Below are 21,058 nucleotides of genomic sequence, written 5' to 3' on the forward strand. Positions count from 1 at the left end.
TTCAACTTGGAAAACGGTGTCCAAATACTATACATGTATATACATTATTTAAAGTAGTGGTTTGAGAACTACAACAATATGAAAAAAGTTCCCAATAGCAGATTAGCTTTATGTTCTTTTGGGCCTTTTTTTGGTTTACCTGGAACGTTTAGAAACTCAACCTCGTAGGGACTGTTGACAGAACACCGCAGTTCTATCTGTTGATCCACACATTCCACTTTAATTCTGACCGGTGTCACTCGGATCACGGGTGTCTCTCTGAGTTCGATATCTCCTCTCTGTCTAAAGTTCACTCCAGGTGGGTTCGGATTGTTGTCTATCAGCTTGCATTCATAAAGACCTGAAATTAAAGGTGATCATCAGTTAACATCAAATCAATGTGAAGTCAGTTCTGCTAAACAACTGCAATATGATGAGGTATTAGATCACTATCAGGTTATAAAGAAACTTGCGTGAAAACTTGAACAAACCTTTAAATTCTAATTGAAATCATTATTATTGTTATTATTATTATTATTTCTATAATTATTATATCCCCTTTATACCTCCTTTTGCCTTGACAGCCCTGACAGCAGACACTGGAGCTGACATGGACTCATGTTTTTCAAGCATGATTTGACAGCATTCCACAAAGCTCCTTCTGATGTCACAGAATAATTGGACCCCAAGCTCACCTGAAATGCTCTCACGAATTACTTGAAGACCAAAGAAGACGGTGAACATTATGTGGGATGCTTGAAGACCGAGAAAGCCAAAGATTCTGTTACATTACAAGAAAACTTTGTGTCCATGTCAGCTTAAGCAGACTCTCATTTAGGCAAAAGGAGGATATAAATCCTTCATCTTCAAGATGTTTATCTTGGTTGTATGTCACTGTGGTGTCCAATATTCAGAAAAAATAAAAAATAAACATGCCGGATATAAGAATGACAAAATAAAAATTCTTGACAGCATCTTACTGGATCTATTTCTTACCATTGTCAGTGATAAAAAAATTTGACACTGTCAGTATTGCTGCTCCGTTCGCTTTTGAAAAGCTGTGTAGACTGTCTTCTCGTATCAACTCGTTGTCACGTCTCCACTCTGCTCTCCAGTCGTCTAAGTTGAGATTCTCCGGCGGAGGCCCACATGTTACAGTCACTCGGACACTAATAAATACATCGGATGGGTCAAACTTTAATGGATCTGGGCCTTTAAGAAAACAGACACAAGGGTCAGACAATTCTGGACTAAACGATCACATATCTCACGTAAAAAAAAGCTGTTTCTCCAAAAATTAATTCAAATATGTGTAAAACTGTCTTACTGTCAAATAGTATGCGATATATTGCTCCCATCTGTGTAAGTACCCCTGTTTGTAATGCAACGATTTCCGTGTCTTCTAAAGAGGTTGCACTTATTGAATAGTCAGCGATCGTACTTCCACTCCTGCAATATAAAATCCCAATAAAATATCACAAAAGTTCAGTCGGTGTTAGACTTTGCAAGCATGAAAACTTTTCTTGATGTTGAATTTGCTGTGCTTGCTACGGGACCAAACCTGGCTAGGAAACCACCTTGATATTTCCCTGTCAAGCTGACTGTCAGACTTTGATCGTGGACACTGGGTTGGTCCAGCTCGGTCTATGTGTTGCCAGCCCTCTTATCACAGAGTTAACCTGTGTTCACAAGGAGCTCTGGGTTGAGCAGAATTGGCTACTTTGACATATAACTGCATGGGAAGATGTATAATTTACATCTGGCGCTAATGCTACTGGCTACTGTAAACGTCAATCAATATTCAAAACAAGTTCCCCCCTACCTGACCGTTTTACAGCATAGCATTCCTCCCCCTGTTTCATGGGGAATTTAAAGGAAATGTTAAGGGGTCACCAAAGTCATAAGGAACTTATTTAATTAAATAATAAAAACATCTACCAACTGTCACTGCTAGAGGTTCACTGGACACAGTCAACAGGATTCATTGCCTGGGAACTCTGAATGTCTTTGCTAAACTGTTGTTGTTGACTTACTGACGGACCAACACCGTCATCTCCCAGCGACACAAGCAGCAAAATAATGCAACTAATTCTGATTTTCAATGTAGCGACCACACCCTCAAAATATGAGACAAACACATATTTGCTATCACTCTATTGTGCAGATACTAAGTTTAAATATCAAAATAACAAATGTGAGTACAATCAAAAGAAAATTCTGACTCACCTGAACCCGATTAAACTTGCCGTGGTTGGAACCGAGATGTGCACCTTCGATTGATTCTGAATCTGTTTGAGGAAACAAGACCAAATATGGCAAACTCATTGCATCGACTGTGTGTGTGCTGTGTGACATAACAGTGTGAAAACAAAGTGAGACATCCAGACTTACAGCATCAATAGTGTCTTTGTAAACACTACTCTCTGGGTTATTGTATGACTCTTGGAAATCTATGTCCATGCTAAACGAAAGGTTCCTCTCTGCAACACAAACAGTTGTTATGCAATTGAATCTAAAATTTCTAAAATTGTGCCTTAATTATACATTTGTGTGTAATACCTTCTAATATGGGCGGTTCTGTAATTGGCGTTGTTGTTGTTGTTGTAGTTGTCGTCATCAGTGTAGTTGTTGTCACCGGTGTTGTGTTCATTGTTGTTGTTGTCGTCATTGGTGTGGTTGTGTTCATTGTTGTTGTTGTCGTCATCGGTGTGGTTGTGTTCATTGTTGTTGTTGTCGTCATCGGTGTGGTTGTGTTCATTGTTGTTGTTGTCGTCATCGGTGTGGTTGTGTTCATTGTTGTTGTTGTCGTCATCGGTGTGGTTGTGTTCATTGTTGTTGTTGTTGTCATTGGTGTGGTTGTTGTCATCGGTGTTGTTGTGTTCATTGTTGTTGTTGTCGTCATCGGTGTGGTTGTGTTCATTGTTGTTGTTGTCGTCATCAGTGTGGTTGTGCTCATTGTCGTTGTTGTCGTCCCTGTTGTAGAAAAGTAGACTCAATAAATACTCTTTTAGATCAACATTGTTTTTCATTTTCCACCAAGTGTTTTCCATGACAAGCCTCTGATAGACTTTATCTATGCAAACTAAATATTGAGGTGAGACCTTGAGTGATAACTGTGAATCAACATTAAAGATAGTTCTCTGTGACTACTGACTCTGACCAACTACATACCTGGAGTTGTGGTTGGACATGGAATCACATCTGTGGAGGAACATTGGAGATTCAATTATTACACCATGATTGTCTGCTGCTAATTACTAATCACAATGCATAAACATCATCATCATCACTTCACATGTGACTCCATGTTTAACAGACAACTAAACGTAACACAACCATGTTTATGTCAACATATGTAGGACAGTCATGCAGATACAGTCAGTGTTGATTTGGTGTCCTTTTGTATAACTTCTAAAGAAACAGCCACAACATAACAACGCTTACCTGTGATTGGTTCACAGAACTGTCCATCAGAAGGAAGTCCATTTATGCAGCCACAGGTTGGTCCGGTGGCATTGCTGCACACAGTGAAGTTGTTACATGTGTCACATGACCAAGCAAAGTTCTCTTCACACTCACACTGCAGTCCTCCAGTGGAGTTTGGGTAGCACCCTTTGACAGAAAGGTTTCAAATCAGAACATATTTGTTGATGAGGCATTTAATGAGTCATACATATGAAACAAGGTAACAAGACAGCAGGTGATGGGTCTTACCTGTGGTGAAATTTAAGCTCACTACTTTTAAAGACTGTGTGATGGAGAAGGGCAACCAGGAACCGTTCAATTTTTGCCTGAACAGATTAATGAAACCTGATGGCACACTGGAGATAGGAACACGCAGCTCAATGACTAAATCAATGTCCACCGGGTCTGTGGACCACAACAAGAGAAAAACCATCACACATTCTATCAGCAGCATGAACAACAATATCATGAAGAATTATGTTGCTTTGAGTGTTGGTCATCTTAAGTGTTTATCAAACCTTTGAAGTAACCTGAACTGAAATTAACATGACTTGTGTCATTTGTCACGAGCCAACAGGCAAATATTTGTACTTGCAAACCGTTTCAAAAGGTTTGTAGTGACAACAGATACAACAGATGCAGTTTAATGGATTTTACAGAGTCAATAGAAATCATCAGAAACACACACGGATGCTCTCTGTACATTTCTCTACATTTCATGTGTCATACCGCTCGGTGGTGTTGTTGATGGTGTGGTTGATGGTGTTGATGGTAACTGATGGTTGATGGTGTTGATGGTGGTGTTGATGGTGGTGTTGATGGTGTTGTTGATGGTGTGGTTGATGGTGTTGTTGATGGTGTGGTTGATGGTGTTGTTGATGGTGTTGTTGATGGTGTGGTTGATGGTGTTGGCTCTGTAAAAATGAAAACAATGTAGATTACAAAGTCAGCAGCACCTTAGGTATCATAATGCGTTTTTTTTCTATTTGAATGCCGTTTATTTTTTCTGTTTCAGCTTAAGAGTATATTCTGCTTTATCCATGCAAAGTGCAACAGAGGTTTTCAAACACCAATGGCATCTGACCTCATGCATTTTATTCATTAAAGCAGATTTTTACTAAAATTTGCTGAGAAGCAGGAGTCAATTTTGGACCCTGACACACACAGACCTCATTTTCTGCATTTCATGAGTCACATATTCTGTTGTTGTTGTTGTTGTTGTTGTCAGTGGAGTTGTTGAATGCATCTCTGTGTGACGCTTCGTATCAATAAATGCTCTTCTTAATTCATTGATTCATTGATAGTCATTTATTGATACCAAGTGTTATGCAGAGATGCATTCAACAACTCCACTGACAACAACAACAACAACAACAACAACAACAGAATATGTGCCTCATTAAATGTAGAAATGAGGTCTGTGTGTGTCAGGGTCCAAAATTTACTACTGACTCTGACCAACTACATACCTGGAGTTGTGGTGGGACATGGAATCACATCTGTGGAGGAACATTGGAGATTCAATTATTACACCATGATTGTCTGCTGCTAATTACTAATCACAATGCATAAACATCATCATCATCACTTCACATGTGACTTCATGTTTAACAGACAACTAAACGTAACACAACCATGTTTATGTCAACATATGTAGGACAGTCATGCAGATACAGTCAGTGTTGATTTGGTGTCCTTTTGTATAACTTCTAAAGAAACAGCCACAACATAACAACGCTTACCTGTGATTGGTTCACAGAACTGTCCATCAGAAGGAAGTCCATTTATGCAGCCACAGGTTGGTCCGGTGGCATTGCTGCACACAGTGAAGTTGTTACACGTGTCACATGACCAAGCAAAGTTCTCTTCACACTCACACTGCAGTCCTCCAGTGGAGTTTGGGTAGCACCCTTTGACAGAAAGGTTTCAAATCAGAACGTATTTGTTGATGAGGCATTTAATGAGCCATACATATGAAACAAGGTAACAAGACAGCAGGTGATGGGTCTTACCTGTGGTGAAATTTAAGCTCACTACTTTTAAAGACTGCGTGATGGAGAAGGGCAACAGGGAATCATTCACATTTTGCCTGAACAGATTAATGAAACCTGATGGCACACTGGAGACAGGAACACGCAGCTCAAGGACTAAATCAATGTCCACCGGGTCTGTGGACCACAACAAGAGAAAAACCATCACACATTCTATCAGCAGCATGAACAACAATATCATGAAGAATTATGTTGCTTTGAGTGTTGCTCATCTTAAGTGTTTCTCAAACCTTTGAAGTAACCTGAACTGAAACTTAACATGACTTGTGTCATTTGTCACAAGCCAACAGGCAAATATTTGTACTTGCAAATCGTTTCAAAAGGTTTGTAGTGACAACAGATACAACAGATGCAGTTTAATGGATTTTACAGAGTCAATAGAAATCATCAGAAACACACACGGATGCTCTCTGTACATTTCTCTACATTTCATGTGTCATACCGCTCGGTGGTGTTGTTGATGGTGTTGTTGATGGTGTTGTTGATGGTGTGGTTGATGGTGTTGGCTCTGTAAAAATGAAAACAATGTAGATTACAAAGTCAGCAGCACCTTAAGTATCATGATGCCTTTTTTGCTATTTGAATGCCGTTATTTTTTCTGTTTCAGCTTAAGAGTATATTCTGCTTCATCCATGCAAAGTGCAACAGAGGTTTTCAACACAATGGTATGAGTACATCATGCCTTTTATTCATTAAAGAGATTTAATGAGTAACATATCCTGTTTTTATTTTAATTGTTGTTGTTGTTGTCAGTGGAGTTGTTGAATGCATCTCTGTGCAACACTTGGTATCAATAAATGCTCTTTTTACTTCATTTATTTTTCCAACAGCTGTGTTCATTGACTACTGACTCTGACCAACTACATACCTGGAGTTGTGGTTGGACATGGAATCACATCTGTGGAGGAACATTGGAGATTCAATTATTACACCATGATTGTCTGCTGCTAATTACTAATCACAATGCATAAACATCATCATCATCACTTTACATGTGACTCCATGTTTAACAGACAACTAAACGTAACACAACCATGTTTATGTCAACATATGTAGGACAGTCATGCAGATACAGTCAGTGTTGATTTGGTGTCCCTTTGTACATACATTTCTATAGAAACAGCCACAACATAACAACGCTTACCTGTGATTGGTTCACAGAACTGTCCATCAGAAGGAAGTCCATTTATGCAGCCACAGGTTGGTCCGGTGGCATTGCTGCACACACTGAAGTTGTTACACGTGTCACATGACCAAGCAAAGTTCTCTTCACACTCACACTGCAGTCCTCCAGTGGAGTTTGGGTAGCACCCTTTGACAGAAAGGTTTCAAATCAGAACATATTTGTTGATGAGGCATTTAATGAGTCATACATATGAAACAAGGTAACAAGACAGCAGGTGATGGGTCTTACCTGTGGTGAAATTTAAGCTCACTACTTTTAAAGACTGCGTGATGGAGAAGGGCAACAGGGAATCATTCACATTTTGCCTGAACAGATTAATGAAACCTGATGGCACACTGGAGACAGGAACACGCAGCTCAAGGACTAAATCAATGTCCACCGGGTCTGTGGACCAGAACAAGAGAAAAACCATCACACATTCTATCAGCAGCATGAACAACAATATCATGAATAATTATGTTGCTTTGAGTGTTTGTCATCTTAAGTGTTTATCAAACCTTTGAAGTAACCTGAACTGAAACTTAACATGACTTGTGTCATTTGTCACGAGCCAACAGGCAAATATTTGTACTTGCAAATCGTTTCAAAAGGTTTGTAGTTACAACAGATACAACAGATGCAGTTTAATGGATTTTACAGAGTCAATAGAAATCATCAGAAACACACACGGATGCTCTCTGTACATTTCTCTACATTTCATGTGTCATACCGCTCGGTGGTGTTGTTGATGGTGTTGTTGATGGTGTGGTTGATGGTGTTGTTGATGGTGTTGTTGATGGTGTTGTTGATGGTGTGGTTGATGGTGTGGTTGATGGTGTGGTTGATGGTGTTGGCTCTGTAAAAATGAAAACAATGTAGATTACAAAGTCAGCAGCACCTTAAGTATTATAATGCTTTTTTTCTATTTGAATGCAGGTTATTTTTCATGTTTCAACTCAAGAGTATATTCTGCTTATCCATGCAAAGTGCAACAGAGGTTTTCAAACACCAATGGCATCTGACCTCATGCATTTTATTCATTAGAGTAGATTTTTATTAGAATTTGCTGAGAAGCAGGAGTCAATTTTGGACCCTGACACACACAGACCTCATTTTCTACATTTCATGAGTCACATATTCTGTTGTTGTTGTTGTTGTTGTTGTCAGTGGAGTTGTTGAATGCATCTCTGCGTAACACTTGGTATCAATAAATGCTCTTCTTAATTCATTGATTCATTGATAGTCATTTATTGATACCAAGTGTTACGCAGAGATGCATTCAACAACTCCACTGACAACAACAACAACAACAACAACAACAACAGAATATGTGCCTCATTAAATGTAGAAATGAGGTCTGTGTGTGTCAGGGTCCAAAATTGACAACTGACTCTGACCAACTACATACCTGGAGTTGTGGTGGGACATGGAATCACATCTGTGGAGGAACATTGGAGATTCAATTATTACACCATGATTGTCTGCTGCTAATTACTAATCACAATGCATAAACATCATCATCATCACTTCACATGTGACTCCATGTTTAACAGACAACTAAACGTAACACAACCATGTTTATGCCAACATATGTAGGACAGTCATGCAGATACAGTCTGTGTTGATTTGGTGCCCTTTTGTATAATTTCTAAAGAAACAGCCACAACATAACAACGCTTACCTGTGATTGGTTCACAGAACTGTCCATCAGAAGGAAGTCCATTTATGCAGCCACAGGTTGGTCCGGTGGCATTGCTGCACACACTGAAGTTGTTACATGTGTCACATGACCAAGCAAAGTTCTCTTCACACTCACACTGCAGTCCTCCAGTGGAGTTTGGGTAGCACCCTTTGACAGAAAGGTTTCAAATCAGAACGTATTTGTTGATGAGGCATTTAATGAGTCATACATATGAAACAAGGTAACAAGACAGCAGGTGATGGGTCTTACCTGTGGTGAAATTTAAGCTCACTACTTTTAAAGACTGTGTGATGGAGAAGGGCAACGGGAAACCATTCACAGTTTGCCTGAACAGATTAATGAAACCTGATGGCACACTGGAGACAGGAACACGCAGCTCAAGGACTAAATCAATGTCCACCGGGTCTGTGGACCAGAACAAGAGAAAAACCATCACACATTCTATCAGCAGCATGAACAACAATATCATGAAGAATTATGTTGCTTTGAGTGTTTGTCATCTCAAGTGTTTCTCAAACCTTTGAAGTAACCTGAACTGAAACTTAACATGACTTGTGTCATTTGTCACAAGCCAACAGGCAAATATTTGTACTTGCAAACCGTTTCAAAAGGTTTGTAGTTACAACAGATACAACAGATGCAGTTTTATTGACTTTACAGAGTCAATAGAAGTCATCAGAAACACATAAGGATGCTCTCTGTACATTTCTCTACATTTCATGTGTCATACCGCTCTGTGGTGTTGTTGATGGTGGTGTTGATGGTGTTGGCTCTGTAAAAATTAAAACAATGTAGATTACAAAGTCAGCAGCACCTTAAGTATCATAATGCTTTTTTTCTATTTGAATGCCGTTTATTTTTTCTGTTTCAGCTTAAGAGTATATTCTGCTTTATCCATGCAAAGTGCAACGGAGGTTTTCAAACACCAATGGCATCTGACCTCATGCATTTTATTCGTTAGAGTAGATTTCTATTAGAATTTACTGAGAAACAGGAGTCAATTTTGGACCCTGACACACACAGACCTCATTTTCTGCATTTCATGAGTCACATATTCTGTTGTTGTTGTTGTTGTCAGTGGAGTTGATGAATGCATCTCTGTGTGACGCTTCGTATCAATAAATGCTCTTCTTAATTCATTGATTCATTGATAGTCATTTATTGATACCAAGTGTTATGCAGAGATGCATTCAACAACTCCACTGACAACAACAACAACAACAACAACAGAATATGTGCCTCATTAAATGTAGAAATGAGGTCTGTGTGTGTCAGGGTCCAAAATGTACTTCTGACTCTGACCAACTACATACCTGGAGTTGTGGTTGGACATGGAATCACATCTGTGGAGGAACATTGGAGATTCAATTATCACACCATGATTGTCTACTGCTAATTACTAATCACAATGCATAAATTTCATAATCATCACTTCACATGTGACTTCATGTTTAACAGACAACTAAACGTAACACAACCATGTTTATGTCAACATATGTAGGACAGTCATGCAGATACAGTCTGTGTTGATTTGGTGTCCTTTTGTATAACTTCTAAAGAAACAGCCACAACATAACAACGCTTACCTGTGATTGGTTCACAGAACTGTCCATCAGAAGGAAGTCCATTTATGCAGCCACAGGTTGGTCCGGTGGCATTGCTGCACACACTGAAGTTGTTACACGTGTCACATGACCAAGCAAAGTTCTCTTCACACTCACACTGCAGTCCTCCAGTGGAGTTTGGGTAGCACCCTTTGACAGAAAGGTTTCAAATCAGAACGTATTTGATGATGAGGCATTTAATGAGCCATACATATGAAACAAGGTAACAAGACAGCAGGTGATGGGTCTTACCTGTGGTGAAATTTAAGCTCACTACTTTTAAAGACTGTGTGATGGAGAAGGGCAAAGGGAAACCATTCACAGTTCTCCTGAACAGATTAATGAAACCTGATGGCACACTGGAGACAGGAACACGCAGCTCAAGGACTAAATCAATGTCCACCGGGTCTGTGGACCACAACAAGAGAAAAACCATCACACATTCTATCAGCAGCATGAACAACAATATCATGAAGAATTATGTTGCTTTGAGTGTTGCTCATCTTAAGTGTTTATCAAACCTTTGAAGTAACCTGAACTGAAATTAACATGACTTGTGTAATTTGTCACGAGCCAACAGGCACATATTTGTACTTGCAAACCGTTTCAAAAGGTTTGTAGTGACAACAGATACAACAGATGCAGTTTAATGGATTTTACAGAGTCAATAGAAATCATCAGAAACACACACGGATGCTCTCTGTACATTTCTCTACATTTCATGTGTCATACCGCTTGGTGGTGTTGTTGATGGTGTTGTTGATGGTGTTGTTGATGGTGTGGTTGATGGTGTTGTTGATGGTGTGGTTGATGGTGTTGGCTCTGTAAAAATTAAAACAATAAAGATTAAAAAGTCAGCAGCACCTTTAGTATCATAATATTTTTTTGTATTTAAATGTCAGTTATATGTTAATGTTTTCTGTTTCAACTCAAGAGTATATTCTGCTTCATCCATGCAAAGTGTAACAGAGATTTTCAGAGATTTAATGAGTAACATATCCTGTTTTTATTTTAATTGTTGTTGTTGTTGTCAGTGGAGTTGTTAGTGCATCTCTGTGCAACACTTGGTATCAATAAATGCTCTTTTTACTTCATTTATTTTTCCAACAGCTGTGTTCAATGACTACTGACTCTGACCAACTACATACCTGGAGCTGAGGTTGGACATGGAATCACATCTGTGGAGCAACATTGGAGATTCAATTATTACACCATGATTGTCTGCTGCTAATTACTAATCACAATGCATAAACATCATCATCATCACTTCACATGTGACTCCATGTTTAACAGACAACTAAACGTAACACAACCATGTTTATGCCAACATATGTAGGACAGTCATGCAGATACAGTCTGTGTTGATTTGGTGTCCTTTTGTATAACTTCTAAAGAAACAGCCACAACATAACAACGCTTACCTGTGATTGGTTCACAGAACTGTCCATCAGAAGGAAGTCCATTTATGCAGCCACAGGTTGGTCCGGTGGCATTGCTGCACACAGTGAAGTTGTTACACGTGTCACATGACCAAGCAAAGTTCTCTTCACACTCACACTGCAGTCCTCCAGTGGAGTTTGGGTAGCACCCTTTGACAGAAAGGTTTCAAATCAGAACGTATTTGTTGATGAGGCATTTAATGAGTCATACATATGAAACAAGGTAACAAGACAGCAGGTGATGGGTCTTACCTGTGGTGAAATTTAAGCTCACTACTTTTAAAGACTGCGTGATGGAGAAGGGCAACAGGGAATCATTCACATTTTGCCTGAACAGATTAATGAAATCTGATGGCACACTGGAGACAGGAACACGCAGCTCAAGGACTAAATCAATGTCCACCGGGTCTGTGGACCACAACAAGAGAAAAACCATCACACATTCTATCAGCATCAAGCTTTTTAGGTATCAAATCTCAAATGTATTTTTTTTTTCATGGTTTCTGTCATTTGTTTTTGCCCAGAATACATTCATCTTGACGCCTCCAAGGTCCCATGGAAGTTGGTACTGGGCAAGGCCAACTGGGAGGAGACCCCGGGGCAAACCCAGAACTTGCTGGAGGAACTATATATCTCATCTGGCCTGGGACTGCCTCGGGATCCCCCAAGAGGAGCTGGAAAGTTTTGCTGCGATAAAGAGATCTGGAATACTCTTCTAAGCCTGCTGCCTTTGCAACCCGACCCCAAATAAGCAGAAGATAATAGACGGATGAATCGAATAGATCCTGATTTCTGCAATGACAGCAACTCTGGAGGTCACATGGTTGCGGATGCTTGAGATGTGACCACACAAGCACGATGTGGTGGTGCCTTGTCATCCATGAACATGAACATGAACTGGGGAATGATGATGGGCTGGATGATGTCCTGCATGTATGACTGACCTGTTTTCTGTCCATCTATATTCTAACCTACACCTCCACCACCACCACCTCCTCCAGCTCTAGGATGTGGGACCATGTTGACAGCTGCATAGTGTTGACCCTTAACCCTCCAAACCTGTTCCCGCCCATCATTCCGATGCTGGGTGGTCTAACCAACATGTTGCCTGGCCCATTGCAGATGTGACGTGTAACGGTCCTCTGCAGTTCAACCCATAGTTGTGAAGCCTGTTCTGGATGGTCTGATCAGACACATTGGTTCTTCTGACATCAATCTTCTTTCATCCTGCTGATGTAGGTCCTCAGACACTGGTCATCTGCCCTGTCTGTGACATGTGGGGAACCCCTATGATGCCTTTCATGCACTAAACCAGTGTTCAGATATCAAGAGATCAGTCTGCTAACAACACTCTGACACACTGAGGCGCTCCTGCTCAGTCAGCTTGCATCGGTTGACCACTACTTATTCAAATCACTCATTATCCTGAGTCGTTTACAGTCCCCCCAAAAAATATTTGCTCAATAAAAGCTTCCACCCTTTGAAATCTTATTTGAGTTATTGCCCCAAAAACTGAGCTGAAGCAGTTCCACAAACAAACAAAGAAAAAAATCGGTTACACATGACTCTCCGTGAGTGAATCAAAGCAACAAATACACTGCTAAGGAACATACATGCACCCATGTCCCAATATCCCAGACCCCATCCTTCACTACTGAGTAGTGTATGTATTTCACACCATTTAAATAGGTGTATAGCTACAACAGATACTCAAAGAGCTGCCATACCATTTGGTGGTGTAGGTGACGGTGTTGGCTCTGCAAAAAGACAAAACATGAACAAAATAAAAAAACAAGTCAGCCACCCATATAGCATCATAAAACTCTGTTCACATAGTAAAGGTATGTTATATGTTAGTATTTTCTATCACGGCAAAACGATACAGAATTTATCTTGGCCTCAGATGAAAAAAACGTTGTCAAAGATAAAGCAGCAAGCTTCACTTTTCCCCCTCAAGTGCTGTACCGTAATGAACTGCAAACCAGAAGGTAAGTTGTCTTAGTTTTATAAAAGGGCAGGAGACATTTGGACTGAAACTCAAACTCTTTTCAGCAGGCAGTTCTCGAGTACGTAGGACTTCGGGCGATGCAAAACCAGTAACAGAATTCCTGCAGATGTTGTTGGACAGTTAAACCCAAAGCATGATGGCCAGTGTAGCCGACACCTATGACCTGTATTTTACACTCCAACTGAAGAATTTTGTTCTTCCAAGCAAAGCCAAAACAACTTTTCCTCATTCAAGACGTAGACACTTCTAGGACACGAAGCAGAATCATCGCAATTGTTACAATCAAACCTGAATAGAGATTTTATCCATCTGAATGCGTGAAATTCTTCTCTTCAGGATAAAACCTCACTGAGACGTTGTGATTACACTATGTGATGATGTGATTACAGTTCATCTAGTTCTTGAAGGGGAACATGAGCAAGCATGAACTTTTTCTGTCACAGGTGGTAACGCGAATCAGGAAAGTGAAGACCAGTGTGTCCAACCCACGGAGCAGCTTCTCTTAAGGCCCAATACGACCACAAACAGAATCTTCACCACCATCTGCTGGCCAAAACTGGCAATTACTCTAAAATCCAAAAGTTCATAGAGCGCAAACATTTACCCAAATGTTCCTGAGTTATGGTTCTCCACATTTTAAATGAGTCTTCTCACAGTGGAGGGAACAATTTATGACTAACAACTGTTTAAAACAGTTTCATGTACAGAAAAAATGTAGTTCTTGAGTCTATTTAGACTGATTATTGTACTTAAGTCCTTTTTTCCTTTTTTTAAATCAAATTGTTGATAATGGATTGATTTGTGAGCCATATCTTAATTTTGTTTGTTTGTTTGTTCAGCTCCAACCAGGCATAATATTTTATAATCTGATCATATATTTGAATGTAAAATCTGTATCTGCAAGTAACTATAGCTGTAGAATGACTGTAGTGGAGCAATACATAGAACTGTGTAGCGATATAATACTCAGGTGCCTTTAAATTCAACTTGTGTAAATGTAGTCTCAGTTAAAAGCTTCTGCTTGACGTGACATATGCAAAGAAGATCAGTGAAAAGCTGTTTCTGTATAATTAAAACGTATTAATGCCCGTCAACAAGCCATATTACGATTTATCCAGATAAAGAATGTGAATATCTTTATAGCTGAGTGCTAAAGTATCACAGTGAGGACAGAAGCTGCTCTGTAGTTTGGTGGCACGGCACAAACAGGGCATCAATAAAAAAGTTCCTTGTGGAAGCTTTGAGTAAAAGTAGAAATCTACAATAAATTACTGTTGATTTCACAGTAGAACATTGTGTATTCGATCAAAAATTACAGAAAACCAAAAGTTACGATGAAGATAAGTTAAGAATCGGAGTATACATGTGTCCTGTATGTGATTACAGTCACCAACAATGTGCGGTATAATATTACAGTGTAGTATCACAGTTTGACAGTAAGTTTCTTGTCAACAGCTACATTTCTTCCTGTGTACTCATGAGAGGGTTAAGTTACTGCATAACAATGCACTGCATTCAAGAAGCTCAGCGTGGTTTCCTTTGTTTTTAAATCTTCATCTGCAACATAACAATAAATAGTTCTCCACTACTCTTACTATAGTGGAGTTAGCAGTGAAGTGTTTTCCACTGAGACGTTGTGGGCTGAACTAAGACAACAGCATGAATCTAAAATGCTTGACTAAATCACCTCAAATGCGCTTCAGTGAACAATAACAAGAAGTTTGTTTCCGGGATGATGCACATCTGAGTGTGTGCTGATGTGTAAGGAGAGAGACCTCGGCTCTGTTGGTTGTTCTGGGTTGTACCTGTTTGACTGGTGTTTGGCTGACAGTACTGGCCGTCAGCTGGAAGGGCATTAATGCATCCACACGTGTCACCGACGATGGCGTCACAGGCTCCGTGGGTAATGCAGTTGTTAAACGACCAAGCAAAGCTCTGCTCACATCTGCACTGGTATCCAGTCGTGTTTGATGAACACACTGCGTGAAGAGGACAGCAGGACATGACGTCATAAACATTTAATTACATGTTTACTGGTATGGTTAGAACATTTCAAAGCTGCCACAAGGAACTTTCATTTTGGACAAAAGAGGTAGTGCCACCTTCTGTCGCACAGATCTTTCTTGATCTGAATTTGAAACTGTTTCATAACCAATTAAAGTTCCTTGTCGTGCGTTCACCGTTGGCAAACAATGAGGAAGCAAAATGAAAAGGTTTAATTACCTGTTGTGGTTTCAATGCTGGTGATTTCAACAGTGCTGTTGATCTGAAACGGCAGACTAAGATTGTTCAAGAACGCCTGGATGCGCTGCAGGTCAGAGATGTTAACAACCACCTGGAGTTCATAGTCAGAGGAATTTGAGGTAGCTGGGAAGACATCAGACAGTATCCATGTTAACTCAGAACTGAAGTGACACGAAAACTATAGATTAATTATATTTTTTGCACTAATGAGAACACTTTTGATGCATTCTGTTGATACTATCACATGTGACGTACCTGCTCTTTTTTCTCTGGTATGAATGTGTGATGCTTTCACACTCGTCAGATCCTGATTAAAAAAACCATAAACATTACCATCTGATTACTTACTATAACTAAGTATATCATGTTAAGTTATGTATCCTTAGGTATTGCCACGAATACAAAATTCGCATTGCTTTTTTTTACTCTTACCTCGAGGGGTAAACTCTGAGACTGGGTGGAGTCCTGATTCTCCAGGATGTAGTACATAACCAGAAGAAATACAGCGTATCCAGCTGCCTTTGATAATTCCATCCTGACTGCAGAGAACACAAGAAACACACTGACTCCTATTTGCTAAATCAATCAGAACAAACGGTTACATTTATTCCTTGTGGGACAAATATGATAGCTGATGGTGGTGTGGATGCTTTAAAATGAAATAATGTTTAATACCAACATGTTCTTACGTCCACCTCGTCCTATTTGGCAGCTTGGTCAGTGACCTAAATCCTCAAACTGTGACGCTCTACCTTCACCTATAGTGTCAGTGTTGCACCTGAAGAGCTCTGCCATCAAGATAGAATTAATGCGTAATATGCACCAGAAGGGAAGCTTCAGTGTCAGTTCAGGGCCATAGTGCTGCTGACCAGGCCGCTGTGTTCTGAACGTTGGAGTGATAACACCGGGTTATGAAAAGAATTCCACTGCCCTATTGCTGTTTAACTCAGTATGGACAGAACCAGACATAACCCTTTTTGTATCTAAGTATTCTTATTCCTTTTCAAATCTGCTGGCCTACATTACCCATAATGCAACTCTGCCCCTGAGTGACATCACTGGAGGCTGTTTATCAGCAGCTTCCTCTGGAGACACATAAAGGGTTTCCACTAGTTTCTCCACATATGCAGCAGTTCTCCCTGAGACCTGCAGGATCCTGCAGCATGTGCCTTTTCCTCATCAGTGTTATTAAGATATTAATCACCGCGACTCTGTTAGTCACATCTGTTCAGCATCACTTGATTTCCTTATTGAACCACGTGATGCAAGTTTGCCTGAGTATAGGATTCTGTATTAGTGACATGAGGAGAATAAAAAGGTTCAGTCATGCTTTCTTTTACTTCATGACACTGAGAATGTCTTCATCGTGTCCTGATTACACTGCTGACTACTCTTCTCTGGCTTCTCCTTCTGTCACTAATCGTCTCCGCCTTGTTTAAATCTTTGCAACCAGATGAGACGTCACATCTCTACATTACACAGGCTTCCGCTTTACTTCAGACATTAGTTTGAAATTCTTTAATTGCCTATTTGTTGGTACATTTAAGGGACATGTTGTTTCTAACTGTGTAGGAGCCATGATTTATATTCAAAACACACACGTGTAAATGCTGGAAATTACTAAAAACTGCGTATTCACCCCATTCCCACTTTCAGCATGCGGGAAGCATTGTTCAGGTTTGTGATTTTATGTATTAAATGTTTTAGTAGCTGTAGAAATGTTTAATATTTCATGCATGTGTGAAATATAGAAATATTTTTGTGGGTGTTTGAGACAGTTTTTGTGAACAGAGATATAATTTACACACGTGATAAAGTTAAATTCTTGCTCTTGAATGTTTTCAACAGCGAGTTTTCACAAAGTGGACACAGATTTCCTCTGTGTGTGCGCGAGGCTACAAGCTACAAGCTACGATTGACAAACCTGAAGTTTAACCCTGTTTCAACTCTTGAACTAACGAGCAAATCCGCATTGGTATGTTGCCTCCGGTTGAACCAATCTGAAGTCAAACCGTCCAATCAGGACGCAAAAGGTTCTGCGTGACATGACAGCTACGGTAGGTTGAGGAAAAGCAGCATAGCACTGAATGTATTGATTATCAGTCCTGCTGATCAGAGTTTATATGTTGTTGTTTCTTTGCACATGCATTTCTTTTTAAGTGCACACAAACTTGGTCACTCACTGTAGAATCATTAGTTTACTGTCAGTGTTCCTGTTTTTGCTTGTGAAGCACTTTAAACTCTTTATTAAGTTCCAGGATTATTTCTACTTCAAATCGCACTGCTTGAAAATGTAAAATTACTGTTTGAGATTTATTGTAAGTTAACATCATTTCTAGGCTGAGCACATTAAACTTACTGTTTTTGTGAATGTGCTCTTCTTAACGCTTATATATTTTTCTTCCTGTTTCCTGTTCAGCTTTTTAAAAACCTCGCCGTGTTTAATGAGCCGCCTCACACAGCTGCTGTGTAGACGCTCCTACTAATGACCACTTACATTGAAGACACTGTTGGGACTCCGCGGTCAACGCGTCAGTAATCCAAATGAATTTAAGCCACTTTTTAAAACAAGGAACATTTTTCCAGGCTGAAGTCGACGACTGCTTCTATCTAATTTACAACACGTCTGTCAACTGGCTCAGGAATGAAGAATTTTCACACAACATCTGACTAAAACACAGTTCTCGTGTTTCCAGTTCCTGAAGAGACACTTACAGCTTAACACTGTCAACTTTGGATCACTATAAATGTGAAGTTATTTAAATCTTTAAATATATGAATTCAACAGCTTTACGTATTGCAGACACTCTTTGTGTCGCTGCCTCGGGTACATGATGTTTCTCTCATGACATGATTGTCTCACACGGCGAGGTAACACATGACACCGGGCTTCCTTTAATATTCTACATTCAGTGTCCATTTAAAAGGTCAACAACTGAACAGTCTCACCTGTATGACACAATACATGTTTATTAGCATGTAGCATCAACAGCTCACAGGATGTTAAGCATCACAATATAATGACAAAACTGATGTTTAGTTCATCTGTAAGTAAACTGACACAAAAATCCAGTCAGAGGACGTAAATGTAAAGTGTTTACAAAGAAAATATCAGAATCACTGTCCTCCTTTGTTCCCTTCAGTAAGTTTCCACATGCTTTCATTATTTCAGTGTTTTGAATGTTCTTTTAAAAAAGTAAAGACTATCCAGTCTCTGCCTGTGTCTCTCTGTAATATGTTAAAACCAGCACCACATCATAGCAGTTACATTTTAAAGTTGTATTTGTGTTTGTTTACCTCTCGTTGTCTTCTGGCTCGCAAAAAAGCCTCTCGTCAGGAAGCATGTATCATTTTACTGCACGGCCGACACACACAGTCTGATTGTTAAACATGAGAGAGAAAGGCAATCAGTCAGCTTCCTGGAAAACACCCGTCAGGCGAGTTGAGTGACTCGATCTTTGGCACAAGTGCACATTCTTGTAACGTGGAGCACTGAGAGAGTGATGATTTGTTTGTGTGCACACAGATTTAAGTTGCGCTTCAGTATCCACAGGTGGCTGACAAGTGCTTATTATTGGCTGCTGAAGCATTTTAATCCCATTGTTATTCATAATGCTGATCAGGATTATATTTTTATTATATTTCTGCTGATTTGTTTCATGTTGAACACAAAAATCAGCGTGTTTCACAGGATCTGCATTCAAACAGAGTGCATGTTGTGTCTTTTATCTCTTCAGATGTACATTCACATAAACAACTCAGTGTTAGTTTAAATCTAGTCACTGCATGAAACTCAGCTGTTTCTCTAATTTAATTTAATGGATGTAAACAGAGTCAGGACCCAAATCATTTCTCGAGCTGCTGTCTTCAGAACCTGCTGTATGCTGTGTCAGCAGGCCTCAGATCGTACCGAGCTGTTTCCCTCATGTTATGTTATCTTAAGTCAGACTGGAATTTTTACACATAGCTTTGTTCAGATCAGATTTCAAGTAAGATATCAAGCAAACAAGTAACACACAAGCTTAAAAACTCTTGTGAGAACAGGCTTTATCATAATTAACGATAATGATACCTGTTATACTATTCTTTCTCATTCTGCCTCGTCTTGTTCTTCTTTCTTTACGCTCAGTCCAAAACCATTTTGAGGGAGGAATTAATATTCAGCAGTGTCATCCATGATTCTACCAAAGAGGTCCAGCACACCTTCGACCTGTTCGCTTAATGAATAAGTGGACACATAACTCAAATGTTTGTACTGGGCTGAGTTACAGACATGCCTCAGTCTTCATCAGAAGTAGAGTGCGCCAGACATTTGTTCCACTAGCTACCAGACACGCCACCTTTCAGAACGCCCCAGGGAGCAGAACCAGAGATCCAGGACGGGACATAAACTGATCCAGCCTGGATTTAAGGCTCCTGGCTCATGTCTGCTGGCAGGAAAATGAATGCAGGCTGACTGAGCGACTGATATTCTCACTTTCTTGGTAAAAGTGTTATTATCAAGGTCGTTCTTCACAGGTTGAAGACTAAAAAAACATCTCAAAGTAAAAGTTCAGTTTTTGTTTAAACTCAGTTGTTATTTAGTTTTTCATCACAAACAGACGCGTGTACATTTTAATTCCCTTACAGCCTGAATCCAGGTGCTGTGAGTGGTAGGGTCTGGTTTCAGCCACCTGATGGTGCCACACTTTAAGGCTGCTGTCAGTAATATATGTAAAAGATATTTGTTGGCCCTGTTGTGCAGGCTGCAGGTGTTACTCCTAACAGTGACTGTGGGATCATGTGAATATCCTGATTGAAAACCTCTTTACGAGCATCAAACACCTGTCTCCACATACCGACCATATTTAAGACATTAAAAGTCCACTGTCTATATCTCTCTATAATTCATAATGAGCAGTATGGAGAGAATTTTGTTCCTTTATTATTCAATCAAATAGAATAGATTTGAAACCAAAAAAGAGATTTGAGAGCAAAAAAGAGTAAGTGGCAATCCATTTTTTTTTTTTTTTTTGAGATCAAAACAGAACAGGTTGCAAGTGAAAAAAAAATATGAGAGAACATATTTCCTGAACTTCAATCAAAACTAATGTTTGTAAGTAAAAACATACAGCCATTTTGCTTATAAATCAGTCCTCTTTGCTTTCAAGTTAAAAACCTTTGCTTGCGATTTCAACTGCACTTGATGGGCGGGGCCTACGCTGGTGGATGAGAGAAGAGTTTCTATTGGTTGACTTGACCTGGCTCCAGCGCCAGCTACGTCTTCCGCATTGTGCTGTGCTGAGCCTGTTGCTCTTAAAACGTTTCCCATAAGTAATGAATTGCGCTATATATTATTGGCTACAGCCTGCCGTACATTCACAACAACAACAACAACAACAACACCACAAGTAATGAATTA

At 39.7% G+C, this 21,058-nt stretch overlaps 2 protein-coding genes across 2 annotated transcripts; both read right to left on the bottom strand.

The window, feature by feature from the left end:
* Position 1: 1 nt before the first annotated feature.
* Positions 2–2,935, bottom strand: LOC115573859 (uncharacterized threonine-rich GPI-anchored glycoprotein PJ4664.02-like). The gene is made up of 7 exons (XM_030404906.1): positions 2,539–2,935; positions 2,371–2,459; positions 2,206–2,267; positions 1,307–1,428; positions 976–1,191; positions 140–340; positions 2–27 (listed from the first exon to the last, which is right to left on the bottom strand). Exons 1-7 carry the CDS (start codon positions 2,933–2,935, stop codon positions 2–4), a joined length of 1,113 nt encoding a protein of 370 aa, XP_030260766.1.
* Positions 2,936–4,167: 1,232 nt separating this feature from the next.
* Positions 4,168–19,009, bottom strand: LOC115573860 (mucin-5AC-like). The gene is made up of 22 exons (XM_030404907.1): positions 18,955–19,009; positions 16,090–16,196; positions 15,913–15,964; positions 15,637–15,780; positions 15,219–15,392; positions 13,133–13,162; positions 11,658–11,813; positions 11,388–11,555; positions 9,676–9,705; positions 9,093–9,134; positions 8,612–8,767; positions 8,342–8,509; positions 8,069–8,098; positions 7,391–7,516; positions 6,910–7,065; positions 6,640–6,807; positions 6,364–6,393; positions 5,938–6,003; positions 5,457–5,612; positions 5,187–5,354; positions 4,914–4,943; positions 4,168–4,358 (listed from the first exon to the last, which is right to left on the bottom strand). Exons 2-22 carry the CDS (start codon positions 16,189–16,191, stop codon positions 4,168–4,170), a joined length of 2,343 nt encoding a protein of 780 aa, XP_030260767.1. The 5' UTR covers positions 16,192–16,196; positions 18,955–19,009.
* Positions 19,010–21,058: the final 2,049 nt, after the last annotated feature.

This window comes from Sparus aurata, chromosome 22 (genome assembly GCF_900880675.1).
Source record: "Sparus aurata chromosome 22, fSpaAur1.1, whole genome shotgun sequence".
Lineage (NCBI taxonomy): Eukaryota > Metazoa > Chordata > Actinopteri > Spariformes > Sparidae > Sparus > Sparus aurata.